The 25416-nt window shown below is 34.1% G+C and overlaps 1 protein-coding gene across 16 annotated transcripts in view; it reads left to right on the top strand.

The window, feature by feature from the left end:
• LOC110449371 (thioredoxin domain-containing protein 3 homolog) overlaps positions 1–24135 on the top strand; it is a 62613-nt gene extending 38478 nt beyond the window's left edge. For 7 of the 16 annotated variants that reach the window (XM_021496210.1, XM_021496203.1, XM_021496208.1 and 4 more), the window contains 14 exons: positions 1941–1964; positions 2405–2479; positions 4253–4330; positions 6702–6749; positions 7196–7243; positions 12367–12414; positions 13291–13359; positions 17165–17257; positions 18076–18114; positions 19918–19947; positions 21395–21547; positions 22534–22641; positions 22925–22966; positions 23581–24135. In XM_021496210.1, the coding sequence (XP_021351885.1) occupies positions 1941–1964; positions 2405–2479; positions 4253–4330; positions 6702–6749; positions 7196–7243; positions 12367–12414; positions 13291–13359; positions 17165–17257; positions 18076–18114; positions 19918–19947; positions 21395–21547; positions 22534–22641; positions 22925–22966; positions 23581–23591 (866 nt within the window). In that variant the 3' untranslated portion in view covers positions 23592–24135. The remainder of the gene's footprint in view (positions 1–1940; positions 1965–2404; positions 2480–4252; positions 4331–6701; positions 6750–7195; positions 7244–12366; positions 12415–13290; positions 13360–17164; positions 17258–18075; positions 18115–19917; positions 19948–21394; positions 21548–22533; positions 22642–22924; positions 22967–23580) is intronic. The other 9 variants (XM_021496202.1, XM_021496209.1, XM_021496207.1 and 6 more) reach the window with 9 other exon arrangements.
• The last annotated feature ends 1281 nt before the right edge of the window (positions 24136–25416 follow it).

The raw sequence follows: 25416 nt of genomic DNA, 5'->3' as shown, positions 1-25416 counted from the left end.
ACTTTTATGGTGCTAGGTTATTTTGTATGTAAAATGGCATCTCTTGGTGTGTTGTTTTTTTGAAAGATTACGATATTAGGAGTTAAGCATCATAAAACAGAATCTTGCATTCAACTTCAATTAACCTACAATGAAGTCATTTCATTTTGCACAACTCAGTTTAACATTGATAATTTAAGCTGGATAATTTAACCATTAAACGGAGTCAATGAATCCAAACAAACATTTCATAGAAAATATAAGTCCAAATACTCAAGGTCAGCCTCGTCATCAGAGCTCAGAAGCAGCGGAAGGTACAGCGTTTTTTGTTTGTCTGTTCATCTCACAGCGAGTAACCGTGTGTTTTTGCGTCTGTTTGTCCCATAGAGGGTACTATGTGTTTTTGCGTCTGTTTGTTTCACAGAGGGTACCGTGTGGTTTAATTGTTTGTTCGTCTCGCAGAGCGTACCGTGTGTTTGTGTATCTGTTTGCCTCACAGATAGTACCATGTGTTTTTGTGTCTGTTTGTTGCAGTTGCTAACTTCCTCTTTTTGTGCTTGTTACTAATATTGTTTGTCCCTCATTTGTGGTTGTCAGACATATTTTTATCATTTGTTCATCTCGCTAATTGTTATGTCCTAAGATCGAGTCATATCAATTATTCGACCAATCAGAATTGTATGTTAAAGTTGCTCCTTTGTAAGGTTGTGCAGTACTCTATGTGTATGTTGCTATAAATTTTATTCTAAATCTACGACAAAAAACAAATAACCAGACTTTTATTTTCTATAGCATTAACAGTTAACATTTATTTTTATTTTTCTACAACAACATGTATGTGTTTCGCAACTTACGACTCGTGAAATAAACAGCCGTTCGGGTGATTAATATGTTTTTGTTGGAAGCTTCGCTTTGCAACATCATATTCAAACGAATTAGCAATGTGACAACTGACATCATAATTTGTGGTGATTTCTTCCTCTTCCTTGTCATAAAGAATGTAACGTAAAATATCACTTTCTTGGCATTAGAATATTGTGATGGAAAGTTTGTATAATTGTAAAAAGAAAAACTCACTTGGTATTCAATTTGAACATTATCTGACAAGACTTTGGTCAAATGACAGCCAACCAGCAGCTATAGTGGGATCTGTATCTAGACCTAAGTAGTCGCTGCCTGTACGCTTGTCAGACAAATGGATTTCTTCTGTCGCTTTTAACAAGTCTGTATGTGCTGTTATATATATATATATATTACCTAGCCTATACCCCTTGGTTTATTTTGTGTACTCTGTAAACATTTTATATATCTGTATGTGATATGGCTGCCCTAACACTATGCTTATAGATTACAAAGATTTTTCCTTAATATTTGTGTTTTTCTATAAGCGCTTTAGAGTAATTTTACAAATTATATAGGGTGCTATATAAATGTTGTATATTATTATTATTATTGAAAATTGGCGTTATTAACTCATCCACCCCTTACATTTCATAATGAACCATTCCAACCTTTGAATTGGAAGATTTCAAATTTGTCTTCAGGGGTGAATGAATTTGTAAAAAATTATTGTACAATGCATTTGTGAATGTTTTTTTTTATGATTGATAAAAGATACGTTAAGCATATTCTAATCCTGTACAATGATATCTTATTTAAGTTTTAAAAATATTTGTAAGATTCAGTTGTGTGTTGCTTTAGGCCTCACTGTTGGATTGTGGATAAGATTTGAGGAATAGTAACAATGTGATTTTTTTTCTATTTCATTCTTTCAAAAAGTGCTGACTATATATAAAGCATGATAAAGTGCTGCCAATAGACATTTATAGTAGATTCAGGTCTTTTTAAAACAATTTTTTCTTTTATAAAATTAGTTTAATTTTTTTCATGCAAAGGGAATATAATTCATTAGCATATATGTTATACAATTAACCAATTTCTTTTCCTGTTGGAATTGTTAGACGAGGCAGAAATGCAAGAGCAAGGTGAGTTATGTAGAAATTATACCCCAGTAGACTTAGTGTAGTACACTTATATTTTATATATTTGTAACTCGCCTGATTTAACAAAGTTAGTGAAGTATCAGGCTTACTTAATTTATATGAAATATTCAATTTTTTGGAGAATGTTTTTTTCTGATATAAGCATGGCAATACATTTGCATGTATGTTTGTAGGTTTTATAGTAATTATTGAATAATTTCATTTCAAAATAATTTTTACATGATGATTTTTTTCGTATTTTGGGCAGATTTGTATACGAAAATAATAAATTCAGTATTTCAATATTGAATGAAATGTTATTTTGAGACTCAGGTGTTACAATGGCCATTCTGTGACAGGGAGTGATTTTTATAATAACTGACCAATGTATCACTACCAAACACAAACAAATATTGTATTGTAACGATTATCTCCTATGTCAGAGGAAAAATCAGAGGAAAAGACAGAAGAGGCAGGAGAGGAAGCACAACAAAAGACAGAAGGAGAAGAACAAAAAGGTTTCAATCCTTGGATGCTATTCATCTATTCTGATTTCTGTCTTCTGTCTTCCTCCATTTGGCGGTATCCTAATCATTTATAATTTGGTGTGGGTGTCTCTTAACTTTAATTTTTAGAATCTTATCATGTAACTCTATTAGTTTGTCTCAACTTTAATACTTTGCTGTCAGAACGTGACAACTTACAAACAAGCCTGCTTTTATGAACGTATACTTGGTTTCTGCGGACTTCCTGTTTTCATTGTGAGTTAGAAAATAATTAACTTCTCTCTCTAATATTATATATTTTCTGCTGAATCTTATCAATGGTTTCTCAGATTTTTCCTGTTTATTTTTTTCCCTCATTTTTCTTCATTTACACCTTCTACACTACTTGTTGCTTCAAGATCTTGAGCAGCTTACAAGCCTCTGACCGATTTCGAAGACCGTAATTATTCATGCATATATTGCCTTACCAACTGCTCTTTCTAAATTTGGCTGTGCTTACAAATGTTTGTCAACATTCAAACTGCTAGTACATATGTACTCTGCTTTTGTGAACTTCTGCAAACTCTTTTCTTTACTCTTCAAGGTATTATGACTTCCATTCTCATGCTTTTTTGTGTACTTAAATTTTGCTGTTAATAATTCCAAAGCTATGAACATGACATCAGCTTTGAGGAGACATGTTGCGGTGTTCATTTCCCCTAATTGCTTTAGTGTTGATGTCGGATTGTTCAGCTGTTTGAGGCTTAAGTATTGATTTCTATTTTATCATCAGCATTCTATAACTTCTCTGGTACATGTACACCTGATTTTATTCCCTCTGCCAGAATGATTGGATACAAAAATTACTTTGTATTTCAAGTAGACTGTAGTCTGTCTTGTCGAAGCTTATATATAATCCAAAAACCTGCAAATAGCAGATCATCAGTCTTATGATATACTGAAAATTTGATGTAAATTGGTTGGGTTTTTTTTCATTTCCTCAAAAATTTTTAAGATACTCTACATTGTTATGACCATATAACTATATTACAAATGATGGGTTCTCTACATTATAGACAGGTATTGTTGGCCTCATCTTCCATTAAGACAGACTGCTGTATACTTCTCGCTACTTCCTGGTACAAATATTCATTTCATTACTGCTAGATTATACCTAGCCTAGAGATCACAAAATGTTTTAGACTCAAGTCCAAATTTGAATGTTTTGAAATTATTTTTGCTTACATAAAAATATGATTTAGTTTCGTCTACATGTATATACACGTATATGTATTGTGTAAAAAAGACAGTGTCATGAAATCTAGATTGATTTAAAAAAATCATGTAATCAACATTTGAATTTTGGATGTAAGTGTCAGACTGTTTTGTGATCGTGGGCTCTAGAGTAATGGGTAGCTGTACACATTCTGCTTGCTTTCTTTCAGCATTGTATTTTTGAACTGCAACATGTCCTAGTTCAAGATTTTGAAGTGTGAAATGTAACATTCCAATGTAATCTGGTTTACTTAATACAGGTTACATGTTGGTATTACCGTGGTAGTGAGTAATCAAAACTTTGCATGAAATAATTGTAAATAGGGATTGACATGTTTTTACAATTTCAGCATTTTCACTTTATTTTTTTTATAAGAATTACATTATCGTATGTCATTAATGAGATTTTAAATGTTAGCATAAATAAGTCATCTGTGATGCAATATTTTTTCAATAGCTGAATATTAGCTACATTTTTACATGCATAATGTTGACATCAATTCATGTATCATCCTCGCTCTCATCTGTCAGAGGGGGAAGGAGAAGAAAAGAAAGAGGAAAGTGCGGAGGGTGGAGATCAGACAACAGAACAGCAAGGAGAGGAACAAGGTCAGAGGTCACATTTTACACCAGATTAATCCTCTAACTGGGTAGTCGTGGTGATACTAGAAACTCTCTAACAAGGAGCTGTCATTACCCCTTTTCTATCTGGTGATATTCAGGATTATACTAAATGTAGTCAAAGTGATATATTATACTCTCTAACCAAGAAACTGCATATTTAATAATGCTTTTCTATCTGGTAACCTTCAAGGTAATATACTTGTTGTCATGGTGATATTATATACCTTCTAACCAAAGAGTTGTCATTTACGCTTTTCTTTGCGGTGACAAATAGGATTATACCTGTAGTCATGGTGATACTCTGTAACCAAGAAACTATCATTAACACTTTCTTATGTGGTAGCATACAGGATTTTACGTGTAGTCATGGTGATATTTTATACTTCTTAATGAAGAAACTCACTCATTAACACTTTTCTATCGTGTGACATTCTTGATCATACTTGTATAGTCATGGTTATATAGTATGTACTCTCAAACCAAAGAGCTTTTATCATTAATGCTTTTATACCTGGTGACTCTCAGGGTTTAATACTTGTTGTCATGGTGATGTCAAAACGTACCCTCTAACCAAGGTACTGTTATTAACACCATTCCGTCTGGTGACTAACATGGTTATACTTATTGTCATGGTGATAGCATATACTCTCTATTGAAGGAACTACCAAAAACAGTCCCTTTTCTATCTGTTGGCTTTCAAGGTTATATTTTTAGTCACGGTAGTATCATTAACTCTCCAAATCACTGTCATTGACACTTTTCTATCTGAAGAGTGAAATTCAGGGTTTTTATAAAGTCATGGTGATAAAGTTCCAAAGAGCTTGGAACCATAACAATTACTATTGGTAGCTCCTTATCATATGCTGTCTTTATTGAGTAGGATAGGAGATCAAATATAAACCTTCAGTAGTAAAGTGAATTTTGTCATTTTTTTCTTCGTTTTTTTCGCTGTGGATATGTTTGTAATGCTTCTAATTCACAATTTCTTATATAAAAAAATGGTTGTGTCATATTTCCTTCACAGAACAATTCATTCATTCCTTTTTTATATGAGTCTTATTATTTTATTAGCAATTAATTTTGCAAGCATTTATTAAATGTTGTAGGTTTATGCTTTGATATTTTTATGTCATATTTTAAGATGAGTGCTTGCTAAATTTACTGCCCTGTATGTTGTTTGCTATTGTTATTTAAGTGTTTTGATATTAATAGTTTTTGAAAAGAAGGTGGTATATCTATTCTGAATATGAATTAAATCTCTTTATGGCAATGGGGATAAAATTGTAATAAAAGTGACAAGAGAGACAACAGTTTTGGTGTAAAACAGGAACGCAATTCGAAAGAATCTCTCTGAGGGAGATTGTTTTTGCATGATGAACAAGGGTGACAGTTTTTGGCCAAGGGAGACAATCTATATTAGAGGGACAGTTTGTAATGAACTTAAATGCAAACTTTTTAAAGGTGACCTCATAATGACAAGGAAACAATCTTTGTAAAGGGAGAAAATATTAGCCAGAAAACAAAACGTGTGTGAGGGACAATCATGGTCAAAGGGAGAAGATTTGTCTAAAAAGAACAAGATGTGCATAGCAAGGGAGACAACTTTTGTCAGGGGTAGACAACTTTTTCTAAAAAAAATGTGCCTTATATTTCTGCATGCTTTATTATACAGCTGGAAACAGTTATTACTAACAATTTGTACTTTTATCTATTTTATTTATCATGTAGATTCTTATGAAGAGAACTTTTTATTTTGATTGTATTTTGCCTGAAAATAAGCCATGAATATTAATATGATATGTATAGATGTTTAATTAAGATACTATCAAGTAGAATTGTATGTTTTATTTTGAGTTTTAATCATTTTCTCCCACCTTGGACTGTGTTTGTGTCCCATATTTTATTCTGTGTGTAATTCCTCAAGCTTCATTTGATGTCACGTTTTATAATCAGATGACATGATATCATATCTTGGCAGTTTGCTTAAAAAACAGTCATTTTTGCCGTTACATCCTTTAAAGGGGTGGGGAAATATATATTTTCCTACCCTGAGCATATGACACAAAAAAAAAATCATGATTCTCACGGTGAGATTCTCGGGGTGAGATTTTCTTCATAATAACCTCATATTTCATTTCAATAAATTCAAACGGAACGTCAAAAGGATGGGCAACAGGCTATGGCTATGTAAGCCCTCTCAAATCATATTCGTCACTTACACATCACTGGCTTATCATTTTATGATTTCCAACTGTCATTATAGTCAAGTGTTTACCGAAACATTTTCTAAGTCCATGATCTACCTATCTGTGTTCCTGATTTGTCAGCTATATCATTGAATCAATGAATTTCACAGATGAAGGGAGGAAATCTGCGGAAGATAAACCCAGCAAAGAGCAAACAGGTATTACCCTTTACCTTCAATGAAATAGCTGCAATATTTATGTATTCTGCTCATTTGTTCTCTGGGAATATTTTTGGTGAAAACTTTTTGGTGTTGTTATTTCTTCCAAAGTTTTGTCATATTTTTCTTCTGAACTTTTTTTCTTATTGGTGAAATTTTCATGATAAAGTTCTTTGTTTTCTTATGCATTTTGGTATCTTGGTGACAAATTATTTCTGTGTACATGACAGAAACAAATCAAGCCACAGTTTATGATACTTTGCATCATCATAATTTTCATAGGGTAGAAACAGGCTGTCAAATTTTTAGTTCATAGTTGATAAATATACACATTTTGTGAATTAAATTAATCAAACAATTGTAAGGTGCTCTTGGAATACAAATGTTATATTATCATTGAATGGTAGCATTCATAAGGTCAATTAATGCAGACAATTGTTTTGTTGGTTTTCCAGAAAGCAAACAGACCGAGGAACCTTCTGAACAGAAGGAAGGTACAAGGCTATTGATATTGTCACTTGTAATTCTTATTTTTTTGGTATTCCTGACTTTACCTGTAAAACCCTGTACATTATATATACTTATCCTGTAGCCTTGCATGTGTATCAAAAACCCCTCATCTTCTTCTAGCTAATATAACCAGAGACTCATCTTCTAGCTAATATAACCAGGGACTCATCTTCTAGCTAATATAACCAGGGACTCATCTTCTTGCTAATATAATCAGGGACTCATCTTCTAACTAATATAATCAGGGACTCGTCTTCTAGCTAATATAACCAGGGACTCATCTTCTAGCTAATATAATCAGGGACTCATCTTCTTCTAGCTCATATATTCAAGGACTCATCTTCTTCTAGCTAATATAGCCAGGGACTCATCTACTTCTAGCTAATATAATCAGGGACTCATCATCTTCTAGCTAATATAACCAGGGAAGTATCCCTCATATAGTGCACTTTGAACCTACTTGTATATTATACACTTTTAAATTTTACTAAAGGTAGAAGATGTTTGTTGACTACTCCATCTGGATCACATTAGCACTTTTTTACTTGATATATATGTGTGGCAGGTTACAATTGCACATAGGATGATAGTTACCCTCTAGTTTCCCTTTAGTTCCATTTGGTACAGCTGCAGATTAGGAAGCTGGGGGTCATTGGTTCGACCCTCGGTGGAAGCACACTTCTCTATTTTCCTGTTATTTGTGTTTCAGCCTCCTAGGGAGGCCATCAGAATATAGAAAAATTCAAAGAACACGCCGGAAATACAAATTTTAGTCATGAATATTAAGGTTAACCGTTTCACCCCTATGTAACTTTAGTAGACTCTACCATGCATTGATATAGACGAGTCCATTATGGTCTACAGTGGTGAAAGGGTTAACCTTAATGAGCATTTTCTCAAAAAAAAAAAAAACTTGTTTATTTCTTATAAGATAAGTCAAAGAACAATTTAAAGATCTGTTTGACATAGATTATACATCTCCTTGGTATCTGTATTCTGTGGTCAGCACTTCACCATTCTGACCACTGTGTAAGGTTTTGATGACTTTTTAGGTCAAAGCAAGGTCATGTTAAGGTCATCTTTAGCATTTAACACTGTTGTCCTCAATCAGGTCCTGAGAGGATTGGGTTTATTTATTTCTCTCTCTCATCCAAGTTTCAATTATGGTCCAAGACTGGCTTCAAGACGATCGCATCCACTCTTTCAGCTGACGTGGTCAATCTCCTTTATCTTGTGGTCATTTTAGTTGTAATGGCCTTGACCAATCTGTATGATTGTACTCATTGATTCCCTGTCAATCACCACTGTCGAGCCTTGTTCTGGGGATGTCTTCTCCCGTCCTATCTGCTACTTCTATAGGCCGGCCTGGTAGTAGCTGCATTAATGTATCAGATCATAGAGATTGTCTGTCAAGAGTTTCCTCATCCTTTCTCCCAGTATCTGTCATTGAGTGTAAACATTGCATGCGCTTTGATTATTGTACCGTCCCAACAAGGAAATGTCTGTTTCAGCAGCCTTTGAACAGGACTATTTGCTTCCTCTACAAGCAAAACCCCTTAGTAAATATATATGATAACAAATTTCGATAATAGTGTGGTTTTTCACAAAGAAAATGCATCCTGTCATGATTCAAATATCTTTTTTGATTTTATGTTGTGTGTCTCTACTAAATTCGCAAAAACACACATGTATGAAAAGTCATGAGTTTTTTTCTCAAAATGTTGCTGTAAAAGGAAGAAATTCTTGAATTTTATTTCAATATTGGGCATGTTAAATTTTCTATGAATATATTAAGAACTAATTTTTTAATGATTATTTTCTTTTTTTGTTTTGGAATTTTTCTGAATTTTTGACAAAAGTATACAAAAGTACATTTTCTGAAAATTTACAAAGTTACCTCCCTTGGCAGAGTTAAATCTCCACAGTAATTTTTCAATTTTAAAAACAATTATGAAATTTATGTACATTTTTTCTTGAATCCTATTGCCAATTTCAGAGATAAACAAATCAAGGTTTTTATCAGTAAGATTTATCAAATAGTTCATAAAAAGTTATATATAAAAAAAAGTAATATCTTATTCAGACAGTAATCACATTCTTCACTAGATATCCTATGCCATTACATTGGGATTAGTACTTTAGTTATCTTACCTAACAAAGAATGTCTGACGTTTATCAATTCCTTTGATGTTATGAAAGTTTCATTAAAATTGTTGGAAGAAGACATGAACATGGTGAACGAGTTAGTGGGATACTAGTGGATTTGTTTACTGCATCTCATTTGATAAATTATCATGGACAAAATTTACGGGACAAACAATCTTGATCTGATTTAGCCTAGCATTGCAAATGAAAAAGAAAAAAGGAAATAAAGAAGAAAGAAAGAAAAGAAAAAAGAAAAAGCATTGTAATATTTTCTATTCCATTCGTCTGAAACCATACAACAAATCACCCCTTTGATAGAAAACTGTATTGGAGATTTAACGATATTGACGATTTCCTGGTTTTCTGCTAGTAACCAGGAAATCTCCCTATATCTTGTTGTATTCATTTGAGATGAGTCCATTATGGTCTACAGTGGTGAAAGGGTTAACAGCATTTGGAATATAAAGAGTTTATATTTTCCCAGTAGTTTCAGCTCTTTACAATGAAGTCGACATGAACTGCTGTCTGTTTCTTCAATATTATCCAGAAGTTGATTTCTTGCTTGATACTTCATATTTTATTGCTGAAAAGTGAAGTTTTCTTTTGAACCCTAAATCTGTTTCTTCAATATTATCCAGAAGTTGTTTTCTTGCTTTGAACTTCATATTTTATTGCTGAAAAGCGAAGTTTTCTTTTGAACCCTAAATCTGTTTCTTCGATATTATCCAGAAGTTGTTTTCTTGCTTTGAACTTCATATTTTATTGCTGAAAAGCGAAGTTTTCTTTTGAACCCTAAATCTGTTTCTTCGATATTATCCAGAAGTTGTTTTCTTGCTTTGAACTTCATATTTTATTGCTGAAAAGCGAAGTTTTCTTTTGAACCCTAAATCTGTTTCTTCGATATTATCCAGAAGTTGTTTTCTTGCTTTGAACTTCATATTTTATTGCTGAAAAGCGAAGTTTTCTTTTGAACCCTAAATCTGTTTCTTCGATATTATCCAGAAGTTGTTTTCTTGCTTTTAACTTCATGTTTTATTGCTGAAAAATGAAGTTTTCTTTTGAACCCTAATTTAGGGGGTGATAACTTGAGGACAGATTTCAGTTTTACAGTAACTGAAGAGTTCTAAAAGTTAATAGTGTTATTGCAATTTTGCTGACAATCGTCTTGATTGAAATAAAGACAGGATGGAGAGGAGATCGGTTTTAATATAACATACAAAACAGCTCTAAATTTAAAATAACCAGGATTGATATCCAAATTTCAGAATATTTTTAAGCAGTAAATTGCATGCGCTTGAATGTATTTTTTAAATATTTGTTTTTGTTCCTGTTTATTCTTGCTTCACCTCGTTATGTTATAAAATATTGCTATACCTGTACAAGATAATCTTTTTTAAACACATTGTATTTGTTTATTATGAAGTAATAAGTAACAAATGGTGTATAAGGTCAGTTACTTCTAAACAAATACCAGGATCACTTTTCATCTGTATCAAGCCTTGTCAACTTAATCATGCATGAAGTAAATGTTTAATCTATGATGTTTGCAGAATTATTGAGAAATAAAAGCAAACATAATATTGAAACTCTGATCACACTCTGAAATTAATGTAAATATGTTGCACATATTTTTACATATTTGAAAAAAAAAGTTTTTTTGATAAATCTATTACATGTATTACCTTAGTTTGGTGATAATGCTTGATTCAGCTGAACCCAGATGTAGTAGTTTTTAATATGTCCATTATTTTTGTGAATCCTGGAGATACCATTTTTCGGGATCCAAATGTAGTATTTTTACTGTATTTTGTACTAAAATACTAAACATTTTTTACTATGGTACATTAAACTACTAATCAGATTTTTATTTTATATTTATAGATTTTATAGATTTATTCAATGACTTTTTATACATGTATCATAATGTATGATATCCTTAAATTGCTTGCTTTATCAATGTCTGTTATGCGTACCCATCATGGCAATGTTGCGACAATAGAAATATTATTATATTATTATTATATATTATTGAAAGTGTTTTGGTTCATATGCCTGTTTGTATGAAATATAAATTTTAGCATAACAGTTTCAGGAGGTTACGTTCTATAGTGTATCCATTGTCAGAACAATGAATTGCCATGATCATACATATTTTTCTCTTTTTAAATACATTTTATTATTCCAGATGAAAGGTTTTTGAAAAATCTCAGAATCACTACACACTAAAAGACTCCTTATGTGTATAAATCAACGATTATAAATAAATAAATGTAGCGAAATATCTCTCTAGCTCAACCAGAGCAATTTTATCAAATGAGTGACTCTTTGAATTACACAGTAGAGCTTTAAGATACTAAGTAGTATTGGGCAGATAGTGGCCATGACAGTATAACAATGGAAGAGTTTATTTATGTTTTGTATTTTCTGATATATTTTCTTGTTTACAGCCATTTCTTTCAGCATTGCCTCTATTAACCTTTTCACCCCTATGTAACTTTAATAGACTCTACCATACATTGATATGGATGAGTACATTGTGGTCTACAGTGGTGAAAGGGTTAATGTTTTTATATGATCAGCATTACTATAAAAAAAAGTTTAACTTATATTCATGAAAAAATAAATAACAGGATAAGTCTTTATATTTTGAATCAATTTGAAAGCAAAGTTGTAAGAAAAGTTGTTGAGAGATTGAAAAGAGAATTTTTAAAAAGTTCAGCTTGAGAATGTATGTAATCTACGAAAAATACCTGTGATAGAGTTGTCTATCAAATATATTCTTTAAATAATGTTTACATTATCTTTGTGTTTGTTACCTGTGAAAATGACGTCAGATGAAAATAACTATTAAGCTACCAAATTGTTATTGTTGTCTGGACATAATGTTTTATAGGTAGTGTTTCCTGATGAAGTGTTGTATGTGTATGTATCATGTATGATATATATTGTTTTGTTTTTGTAGGAGATGTAGAATCACCGAAAGAAGAACAGGCAGAAACAAAAGAACAAGGTGGGTACCACTCTTTGTGACTTGGTGAACTGGAGTACCATCTATTTTTGTTTAAAAAACTACAAAATTAAATTTTCAACATCGCTATTTAAACATTTTAAAACATTCCAAGTTTCCATAGTAACCAAGTTCTGCATTAAATGATGTCAACAACAATAGCAACACATAGTAACTATGGTAATTCCTAGTTACCATGATACTGTTATTATACAGATCTGGTTAAAATTGTAACCCGGTGTTGTGGTCCTTAAGTCAAGATTAACCTAGTAACTAGGTGATGTGGAACTGAAGGCCAGGTAACCATAGTAACCAGGTGCCGTTGTCATGAAGTCCAGGTTACCATAATAACCAGGTGTTGTGGTCCTGAAGTCCAGGATACCATAGTTACCAGGTGTTGTGGTCCTTAAGTCCAGGTTACCATTGTAACCAGTTGTTTTGCTCCTTAAGCCCAGGTTACTAAGCCCAGGTTACCATAGTTACCAGGTGTTGTGGTCCTGAAGTCCTGGATACCATAGTTACCTGGGGTTGTGGTCCTTAAGTTTAGGTTACCGTAGTTACGAGGTGTTGTAGTCCTGAAGTCCAGGATATCATGGTTTCCAGTTGTCACAGTCCTTATGTCAAGGTTACAATATAACCAGGTGTTGTGTTTATGGAACCAAAGTTTCCATAGTTACTAGGTACTTCAAAAATGAAAAGGGAAACCCACCATTTAGAAAATTTCCTGTCTAAATATATTTGATTTTAAAGCATTTTTAGCAGAAAGTTTTAAAAAACGATCATGATATCATATTGGCATTTCCTCTTTGTTAAGTTTGCCATCTTGGAAATCTAATTTATCCATTGTGTTACCACAAATACGTTTTACTAACCTCACAGACACACCTGTCACCAAGAAAAGCACAGAAGTGGAAGATGCTGCACCAGAGGACCGTCATAGACTTAAAGGTTATTTGGCATCCTGTATAGTGTCTTCCCTGTACTAATCTATCTGACTTTAACTCATTCACCCCTGAAGACACATAGGTTGGTGAATGAGTTAAGATTGTTACCCTCACAATTATTTCTTCTGTATAATGCTCCCTACTAGTATGCTTGTATCTAAGCTCCTTTGTGCACCCTCTCACTGTTATTGTAAGTGCCAAATTCGAAAACTTCATGGCATATTTAGCATCTGCACGACCTAACACATTGCACTTTGACAACCTCTAACAACTACAATATCTGACCCTAGCATCAGGATTGCGGTGGCCAAGTGGTTAAGGCGTCTGACATTCTGCTATCACTATAGCCCTCCAGCACTGGGTCGCGGGTTCGAGGCCTACATAGGGCAGTCGCCAGGTACTGGCCGTAGGTCGGTGGTTTTTCTCCAGGAACTTCAGCTTTCGTCCACCACACCTTAAATGACCATAGCTGTTAATAGGACCTAAAACAGAAACAAACAAACAAACCCTAGCATCTCAAATCAAGTATTTATCACAAGGGAAAAAAAGGTCAAACTTGACTACAGTGAAACCTGCCTCAAAGACCACCTATTTATAGAGATAACTTTTCTCTATATACAACATATAATCACAGTCTACCTGTCTGTTAAGACTTCTTGGAAGCTTAGACTGAAAACCTGTTTATAAAGAATACCTGTTTATAAAACCAAATAAATATATAACAATTTGCCTAAATAAAAACCACCTGTATATTATGACTGTTTTCATTATCCCTTGGGCTGTCTTTATAGACAATGTTTGCTGCACTTGAATTATAGAAGAAACTTAAAAATCATCATTGGTGAATTGTAGCTGAAATGATGTCTTAAGTATATTCAATCATATATGAAAGGTGGGAGAGAGCCAATGCTGGTCCAGTATAGGTAGGATCCTAAGGTAGTATGATCGCTGGAGAATGGATACCATTGGGTATGCAGGGAGTCACTCAATAGGAAAAATCAAACATCGTAGGTAGGAGTGTTCTCAACATTAACGAGCTTCACAAGTTAAGCAGGTGGAATACTTTTATTGCATGCCGACCGGTTTCGCCAGTTACGGCTCGTCAGGGCAAAGATCGCTGGAGAATGGATACCAATGGGTATGCAGGGAGTCACTCAATAGGAAAAATCAAACATCGTAGGTAGGAGTGTTCTCAACATTAACAAGCTTCACAAGTTAAGTAGGTGGAATACTTTTATTGCATGCCGACCGGTCTCGCCAGTTACGGCTCGTCAGGGCAAAGATACAGCAATGTTCAGCCCCGTAAGTACCCTCAAAGTGCATGGTACGTTGTACACGTGACGTTACATTGTTATCAAGTACGGTAACTCTCATTTCAAAGTTATCAATATAGAATATGATTGTTAATGTTATCTGATAAAAAGAAAGAAATTAAACATTATAATTAAATGCAGTGTTAGAATTATCTGTTAAAAGTCCAATCCTATCTCATCTTGGCAGTCTGTTCCCTCACTCTGATATCCCAATAGTTTGTAATAAATTAATCCCCTTTCTGATGAAAGACAATTGGACATCATTAATCTCTGTGGTTAAATGTAACATCACGTGTCAAAGGTACCACTTTGAGGGTAATTTAGGGGCTGAAAATAGGCGTATCTTTGCCCTGACGAGCCGTAACTGGCGAAACCGGTCGGCATGCAATAAAAGTATTCCACCTACTTAACTTGTGAAGCTCGTTAATATTGAGAACACTCCTACCTACGATGTTCAATCATATATGCGGTAATAGTGTCATGAATCTGGTTCCTCAGCATCGGTTATCTCCCCTTTTACTGCAACACAACAATGAATTTCCCTGTCACATATCAACACAGTGGTGGTTTCCTAATCAATTCACTTTACTTACAAACAAATGAAAGCACAAAGCACAGTAAAATATCCAGCACAACTGCGCATGAAGGCACCAAGGGAATCAAGTAGTTAGATGTGCTTTAACTCATTCACCCCTGAAATTTCATAATCAGCTATTCCAACCTTTGAATTGGAAGAGTTCAAATGTGTCTTAAGGGGTAAATGAGTCAAACAGACTAATGCTATTTCTGCACTTTTCTGGTAGTGTTGAATAAACTAATCTATACGGGAAATGTTCGCAGCAGTTTAATTTTCGCCTTTTTCACCCTATGTAATGAGGGCAAATACAACATATAAGGGCAAAATTAGCATTTGGCAAACATGGATTATTCTGGTGAATGGTGAAAGTTTGACTTGGCCAACATATTTCCTAGTATGCAGTATTTATCACATAATCGGCCTGTTATCCAGTGAATTTGTCCGTGTAATATTTTTGCATATGTCACTAGTGTAATATATCCTGGAGCGTTTTTCATTGGGTGTGCTAGTCAAAAATTGATTGTGATGTCATAATATGGACAATGACGTAACGTCATAAATTGTGAATGGCGCAACAAAATGGCTGTCTCCGTTTTATTAAGCCCTCTACATTTTGGCTTTAAAACCTGTCAAAATGGATCTTAAATTTGTTTTCATTTCATATGAGCTTTTATGAAACTCGTCTCAAAGTTTAAATTTTTGCTCGCCAAGGCTCGCAAAAATAAAAACTCCTAAGAGTCGTTTCATAAAAGCTCATATGAAATGAAACCTCATTTAAGATCCTATATATATGTTTCTGTCATTCTTTAAATCTTGATTTCGAGTTATTTCTTTGAGATTAGATACGTAGATGATAGGCCAGATACAAATATATGTATATTTGTGTTATTTTTACGTTTCAGATATTTAATTCCATTGCAGTTTTGGAACTTATCTAATCTCTTTTCTATGTGCATTTATTCCAAATTATTGATAAGGGCTCCCAGTGTTGGGACGCTCTAGATTCAGTCCTCTGAACAAGATGTTTGTTTTCACTGTGAATTGCTATGGATACTGTATACCTGCAAATTTGCACCCAGTCAAATTTTCACAATTTGACTGTAAAATGTCCATTTTTTTCGCCCAATATAGAATTCGCCCTTCATATATAATGACTATGTATACTATGTAGTTTACAAATATTTGCTGTAATGTTAAATGTAAGGAGGGAGGAAACGGCGAAAATTAAATATCAGCGAAAATTTACCAGTTTACAGTAGACTATTCAATTATAGCCTTTGGCCGAGGTCGATACCTGGATTTATCGACCCGAGAAAAGATATATTAACCAAGGATGCAGTCTGAGGTCAATATTTCTTTTCTCTGGTCGATAAATCCAGATATTGACCGAAGTTAAAGGCTACAATTTATCATTTTACAAAACAGTAATGCAAGCAATCTGAAAAAAAAAGCTTCAGAAGTGGGACGGTGCATTGTTTGGAGACACGTCATAATTCTATTTTTAGAAACACCCAGTCCTTCAATAAAAATCACACGCTCCAAGTCAATATCGTGTTTTATTGGTGGACACGTGATGCACTCCTGGCCAATCACTTGTCGGGAATAATATGAAAAAATAATAAATGAGGTTATTTTTAGAAAGAGCGAGCATGTATATATAATAATGATTAAAAATCAGATAAAATGAAAATAACTTTATGATAGAGTCAGCCATACGTTTATTAAATGTTTCATATGGACTTAGTTAATAGCTGAACCTACCTGGATTCTTCCAATGCTTGTCAGAACAGTGGTGAGAACTGTCCGCGATTATCGTCAAGTGAAGTATTGGTGAGAAACTGTGGTCTTAAGGTTTTGATGTATTAGCGAGTATTGTGGGCAGCGAGAAAGATGTTAATTCTGCTGATGTCCTGTTACAGAGGCTGAACAAGCGAAGACAGAGGAAGACAAACCAAAGGAGGAGGAGAAACCAACAGAGGAAGCAAAACCTACGGAAGAGGAGAAACCAAAAGGTAACTATGGCAACCTGTAACTATGGCAACCCGCATCAAAGGCTATTAATTGTGGCAATCATTTTGCAGAGGTTTCAAAATGAACAGTAGGCTAGGCCAGTTCCAGCTGTCTTCTAATCATGGAGAGAATTTCTGATGTAAAATAAAAGCAACAATTGTACTGTGAAAGTGGACCCCTACCCAACTGAATGATGGTTCATGTGAATTTTTTCACCCTTCACACAGAAATGATGTTCTTGTGAGTCCATTCCCCAACCTTATTCTTTCTTCCAATTCTTTAATGGGGTCAAGATTAAAATTGCAATCCTTAATGGCAGTGTGAACGCTAGGCACCAGTTTTAAGAATTTTTCTTAACTTGAGTTATTCATTTAATTTAGAAAAGGATTTTTGGGGCTAAGGAAAAGTCTAGTTGAAGGAAAATTGTCTTTAAACTCGAGTAAAATTTGCTGTTGGAAATCTTTAAAACACTGGTCATTGATAGGATAGTCGCTTCTGACCTCACCATCATCATCAAAATATGAGATATTGATAATTATGCTACATTTTGTGAGTGAAAATACTGGTGCCTACAACATTCTTTAATAAATTAGCCCCTGATAAATTTTGACCTTGACCTTTATATACCTTGCATACAGGGGTGTTCAGTTCCATTTGTCTGATGCCCAGGGCTATAGTTAATATTTCAACATTTACTGTGCATTTTTAAATACATCAGTCTGATAGAGTTTTTAAAAATCTGCCTGCGGGCTTCTACATAAAATATGAAATTGTACCCTCCTGGTATGTATCCCTACTTACTGTGATTGACCCCTTACAGAGGAAGAGAAAGCCCCTGAGGAGCCACCCAAAACTGAAGGTTCTTACCGATTTACATTTATCTCTGTGTGTTCTCTGACAATTATACACTAACCTGTGTGATCGTTTTACCTTTTTTTATGGCTTCCGTGTCATTGCAACCTTGTGTGCTTTCAATATGACCTCTATGCCCTAATGATCACTATGTCATTAAAGTATGTGCCAGTTTGATCTACATACATGTATGACCTCTATACCCTAATGTCATGTATGCTTGTATGACCTATGACCTCTATTCCCTTTTGACCTATTTATCCTGTTGACTTATTTGCTTTTATGACCCAGTTTCCCTTTACAACCTATATGCCCTTTACGACCTATTTTCCATTATGACCTACTGTGAATTCAGATATTTTCGTTGGGCCCAGATTTCATGGTTTCCTGAAAAAACACCTTCTATATTGTGGGTACATGAATTGTGGATTTCGAGTACCCACTCAATCGGAAAATCGTTTATGTAAAACTTGTTACTACTTTGTTTACCTATGAATTTGTAGATGAAGATTACCCACTTAATCAAAGAAATTAAGAACCACAAGAAAAATTGATATGATGTGATATGATATGATATAATGACCTATATACCAGTTCTCTTATAACCTCTGCCCTTTGCCCTTTTGACCTCTGTAAGAGTCATGGCCAATAAAACTGTCACTTTGACCTCTGTGCACAATTTGTTTAACCCAGAGAAATGCGACCTCTTACATATTTGACCCCTTAGACATTTATAAACTTTTTTTTAAACCTTTATAAGTTTTCATGATTTTAATTATGTTTTACTGTACGCTTATTGGTTAATGGCTATACTTATACCTATATTGGTTAATGGCTATACTTATACCTATATTATTAAACATCTTTGAATTCCACTCCCGCGAGTCAAAGGAGTTACTTGTCTGATGATGTGAAAAACCATTTCAAAACCTTAACAGTTGGACAGGTTATCCATACCCTGTAAAGTAGTAAGCGAAAGCATGTAGTTTTGATCTTGTTGCAAAACCTATTTCTGCACTGTCTGGAATGCACTTTCCTCAAACAGAAAAATGGTCTTTAAAATGGAGGATCAAAAAAAAAACTGCAACATTCCTACTAATTTTTTTTCTTTCTTTTTTACACAAATTACACTTTTTTCCATACTTTCAGCTCCATACCAAGCATTAACTATTTGCTGTTTGCTCTCGACTGTATTTACCCATCTTGTCAATTGTCAATTTCTTCATTTTCACTAATGCTTACTGATGACTGTTCAGATCAATTTTTGAATTTTTGTAAGTACACATATTTTAATTTGTGAAAGGAACATCAACAGCTATGGTACCCTGTTTAACCCTTTCACCCCTATGTAACTTAAGTAGACTCTTCCATGCATTGATATGGGTGAGTCTATTATGGTCTACACTACAGTGGTGAAAGGGTTAATTGTGTCTGAAGTAAATGCTGATTTTTTTCAGGTTTTGATTGCCTCGCCTCTTGAATTAATGTTAGAATATCTTGTGATTTCCACTAATTTTCAGTTTCGATGAAACATTATTAATTGCTAGCAAGCTGTAATTTTTCCTGATAAAAAAATACATTAAAAAAAGAACAAACATTTTTGAAATATATAATCAATGTCTATCTTCAGTGCCCAATACATATGTGCTTGTAATGCCTTCCATCAGTGCCCAGTATATTTCGAAGCTATAATTTATATGCAAAGTAAAGCTTTAATAAATACAAATTTCCGTACTGATGAATCTTATTAAAGATAAGGTTGCCCAATATTTGTAATGCAAGTTATTAACTTTAATTATTCCATTTACAGAAGAAGCTAAACCAGAGGAGGCCAAAACAGGTCAGTAGAAACACCATATAGGTATCTTGACTTCCATTACGTTCATGTAAACCTGCTAAATTTAGTTGGTAAATATGACATCTTAACTCCTACGTGATGATCTTGACGCCATTAACCGTTTCACCACTGTGGACCACAATGGACTCATCCAGATGAATGTATGGTAGAGTCTACTACAATTACCTAGGGATAAAAGGCGTAAAATTGTTGTGACATTGGAATGACTGCCAATTCTGGTTGAAAATCTTATCAAAAACCTAACTTACATTTGAAAAAACATATAGAAAATTGAAATCTGGTGTTAAAATGGTTCAGGATAGAACCAACATTCTGGTTGTGGGTCGTAAGTGGATTGTATGGTAGGATTCTTTGATGAAATAGCCAATGGTATTCACAAGCGAAGATATGTTTATACAAAGCCAGGCAAACTGACACATTTAAACTATAAATTAACTATGGAAACTATATGTTGATACTCCTTTCTTTGAAAATAAAACAAGTAAAATATCAAACGATTGTTCAAAAAAAAAGACAAAGATGTTCAAATCAGTTCTGACACACTTTGCATAATAAGTTAATTACCATCGGTGAAGTCATCCTCTCAAGTAAGGCTATGGGTATAGAACCAGGACAGAATAAGATCACTTCATCATTTGCCTGATGAAGCTGAAAGAGTGCTAATTGCACTGTTAACCCTTTCACCACTGTAGACCATAATGGACTCATCCATATCAATGCATGGCAGAGTCTACCGAAGTTACAAAGGGGTGAAAGGATTAACCAAACCTTTCAAGTTAAAAAAAATGTTGGTTGTGTTATTTTAACTTCAGTTCTTCGATGGGGGAATCAGAAGAGGATTGCCAACAAATGATCATAGCATACTAAATAGCACACATTATTTGTCAGAAATCCTACTCAGAATTATTGGAGTATTACTCTGAGCGGAATGAAGACTAAATACTTTTAAAGTAACAAACAAACATCAAATCTCATGAATCACATATATCATTTCACTTCCTGCTCAGGATATTTACAATGTACAGGTTTTTAGACTAGACAGGTTCCAATCCAAACTTTACAGCCGGGTCATTCTGTGGTCACAAGTTATCACAAATTTAAGTTTTAGAGTTGTTGAATTAAATATTTGCTTTAAATTTCTGAATTTGTTGTCAACTAAATAAAGCCTATATACATCAAATTTTTTAATATCTTCAACTATCACAAAGTTTTGGGGTTATAAAACATGCTATTAATCTTTGAATGGAAACCAAGATCACTTTGGTGAAAATATTTGTATTTGTCAGTATATTACACCTCAATTTCACAGTCAAGTTTATGATCTGCAAAATCTTAAAATATTCCTTCCCATAAAAACAGTAGTTCTGTATAAACGTATCTCCAGCATGTTCATTTATTTGCTCACTTATAATTCTACTCCACATTATAGAAGAAGAGACCCCTAAAGAGGAACAAAAGACGGAAGAGGCTCCCAAAGAGGAAGAAAAGACAGAGGAGGCTCCCAAGGAGGAAGAAAAGAAGGAGGAAGAGGTAAAACAGGAAGAGGAGACACCTAAACCTACAGAAGAGGCCAAACCTGAAGGTATGTCCTCCATATAGTCCTAGATCTGTTGCTCTGTTGGAAAAAATTACTTTGACTCTCTGTCTCAGGGCTGCATTGGCCAAGTGGTTAAGGCTTCTGACATTCTGCTACCACTAGGCCGCCACCACTGGGTCGCGGGTTCGAGACCTATGTGGAGTGGTCGCCAGCTACTGGCCGTAGGTCGGTGTTTTTTCTCCGGGATCTCCGGCTTTCCTCCACCACCAAAACCTGGCACGTCCTTAAATGACCATAGCTGTTAATAGGACGTAAAAACATCAACAAGCCTTGACTCTCTCAAAATGTTGTATGTAATTTACGAGAAAAAATGTAATGTCCAGTGAATGCTTATCATGATGATGTACTCGGAAAGTTTGAATTATATCTCAATCACAAGTCACTTCCTGGTTGCAATTGACTTACTTCTGAAAAGCATATTCTAGAAATTTGCTTTAAATATCTTTCATCTTTTAGAACTAAGAAAAACTGAATATTTCTCAAAATAAGCTTTTGCATAACTTCAAGTAATAGAATTTTCCTGTTTAAATGAAACCACTACGGATTTCAACGACTTCACAATTAAAAAAAGAGGGCATTTTTTTGTTGAACATACAAGTTAAAAACAGCAAAGTTTTTGAAATGAAGTGATGCACTAGGTCGTAAAGGTCGAATTATCTTACCATTATTATTCTTTTGATCATATTTTTCATAGAGTAACATGTGGACAGAGGTGGAATTAGTAGAATAATTATGATATTTTTATCACATACCTGTTGAATCTTGTTATAGTAATACAAGCAATTTTCAGACCATGAAATACAACGTTCTGTATTGCACGTATATATTCACTTGTACGCTCCATACACTCTTGAATATATTTGTCCGCGCAATAAACTTGTGCTTTCTGATTCGTTAGAAAAACACAAGTCTGTGGTCTTGCATATTTATTTGATAGCCACATACAACATCTACAAATGTTTGTATTTCAGGCGGAGAGGAGACAAAAACGGAGGAACCAGAACAAAAGGCCGAAGAACCAAAGACAGAAGAGGAAACAAAACCAGAAGAGGCAAAGCCTGAGGAAGCAAAGGCAGAAGGTAAATCCTGTCAATAGTACACATGGACACTTAAATTAAATTGTCATTGAAGTTCACATACATTTCTAAAACTTTTAAAAATCGCAGAGTTCATACAACTAGCTTCAAATGAAGAAAAAGAAAAAGAAATGATGAGTAACAACACCACGGAATCCGGTACAAAATGTAGTGTTTGATTTACATCCTGCAACTAGCATCAGTTTGAGAAATTATCCACTCTGTCCATAGTACGTGTATCTTTAGATATCATGTTTTCTATTATTTGACCTTTTGACCCTGACAGGTGAAGAGGAAAAGAAAGAGGAGACCAAAACTGAAGGGGAAGGTATGTATCCGTGGTAACAGACTGATTAAAATCACATCATAGTCATAAGTATGCTTGATACTAGATACTGTGTTCTGGAAAATAATCTGGCATCCAAGAATCTATACCAATTACACTTTGTTAGTGTAATGCTATCAGATGGTTTAATAAAACTTTCCTTATCAGGACATGTGCTTTATGTTTTAAGGTTTTTACATAATTTTTAAATGAGAATGAATAAAACACAAGACTATAGAGAAAAAAAATACTCCTGAGTAGAATTAGAATACATTATTTTTTTTGTAAAACTGATTTGAAATGAAACTTCAGAGAAATCATTTCTAAGATTAAAATTTGATTAAAACCTGGTATTATAAAATACACAAAAAAACACAAAAAACGGAAATTACTGCCATGACAAAGAATGTTGAATGCAAAGTACACTGGAACACAATACTGTACATTTAATTAAACAGTGACATTGTTACAATAACTTTCTGTATCTGCTATGATGTGCATTGTACAAACCTCAAGGGGCTGGTCAAGCAAAATATTAAACATTCAATAGTGAGTGAATAACATGGAAAATGAAAACTAATTATCAGTAATTAACGAATTTGTCATTTGCTTTACAGGTGCAGCATAGAGAAGTCTATTTGTGATCTAGTGCAAGAATTTGGGACCAAAAGCATTCATTACAATCAAAACACCCTGCCATGGATGTCATCGGGGACACTTTAGTCATATTCAAGACATTTTGTGGTGAAAAAACACTGTCGAATTTGCATCCTTTGGATAATGAAACTTTATATCTCCATTCCAATTGCATCATTGGAACAGGAAGTGACATCATGAAAACAGGAAGTGACATCATGATTGTGTGAAATAATCCATGGTCAGGATTTGATTGGAACAGACCTGTGATATCATACACTTGAGTGTGTGCCTTCAAGTATCATGTGCCAGCTAATTAAATATGCTTATTTATCTATCTTAACATAGACACTGATTCCCGTCCAAATTTTATCTGTGAAATTTATATATACACTTATGAAATTTATAGCCACGTGCATTCCGTCAGTTTACAGTCCCATCAGTAAACTGGTTGTCAGTTATTTTATACTTGTTATACATGTCATAATGGTGATCTTTTTTATTTATTGAAATAAAAGTTTAAACATGTGTTAAAATCATTGTCTTAGGTTATTGTTATTGACCTGGCCCCAGCGTTATCCATTACAACCAATGAACCTTTAGACACAGTCCATTACAACCAATGAACCTTCAAACATGGTCTTTACAATAAGTGAATGCTTAGACATGTAAACCGTATTCTGTTGTCCTGTACTATGCATGAACATACAGACACGTTCCTATCAATGTGTAATTCTTTCAATGGGTTCTTACCAGGGCTTGGCCCTTAGGACACGCTCCTAAAGATGGGTTACTTACATATACACTCCTAACAATGAAGGACACTTAGGACACACTCCTAACCATAAGTGTCTCTTTACAAACTCCTAGCTATGGTAAATATTGACATAAATTTAAAACAATAATGACCTTTGAGCCACGCTCCTAGTCAATTGGGACTATTTAGATGTAAACATACTTTTGCAAAACAAAGAATGACTCTTCCAACAATGGTGATTCTCAAAACATGCTCCAAACATTTACAGTAGGTGACTGTTTAGACACCTTTCTAGCGAATGCAGACTCTTTAGACGTGCTATTCATTCCAGATGCACCAAAAAAAGGTTCTTTACAGACGCTCCTAGAAATGGTCGACTCTTTACAGATGCTATTAAGAATGGTTGAATCTTTAGACACACTCCTGTGAACAGGTGACTCTTTTACAGACGCTCCTAAGAATGGTTGAATCTTTAAACACACTCCTGTGAACAGGTGACTCCATTACAGACACTACTTAGAATGGTTGAATTTTTAGACACGCTCATAAGAAAGGGTGACTCTTTACTGATGCTCCTAAGAATTGTTGAATATTTAGACACGCTCCTGAGAAAGGATGACTCTATTACAGACACTACTTAGAATGGTTGAATTTTAGACACGCTGATGACAAAGAATGACTCTTTTACAGACGCTACTTAGAATCTTTAGACACCTTTCTAAGAAAGAGTGACTCTATTAAAGACGTTACTTACAATAGATGACTTGTTAGAAACGCTAACAATGATGTTTCAGACACGGTCCTTAAAATTGATAACACTTGGCAAATACTCTAACAAGGGGGCCGTCTTTAGAAACGCTATGGTATGGTTTAGACACTCTCCTGTAACCTTTTAGTCACGAAAATAATGAAATTCATTTAATTTAAACACGCTCTTAATCATTTGTAGCTCTTAAGACACGCCCTTTACAAGCGGTAACTCGCCCTTGACGATGGATACTATTTTAGACACACTCCTTTCAATCGGTGAATCTCCTTAAAATTCACATCTCTTCATACG

The sequence above is a fragment of the Mizuhopecten yessoensis genome, unplaced genomic scaffold, assembly GCF_002113885.1.
Source record: "Mizuhopecten yessoensis strain PY_sf001 unplaced genomic scaffold, ASM211388v2 scaffold4599, whole genome shotgun sequence".
NCBI lineage: Eukaryota > Metazoa > Mollusca > Bivalvia > Pectinida > Pectinidae > Mizuhopecten > Mizuhopecten yessoensis.
This window is presented reverse-complemented; position numbering and strand designations above follow the sequence as displayed.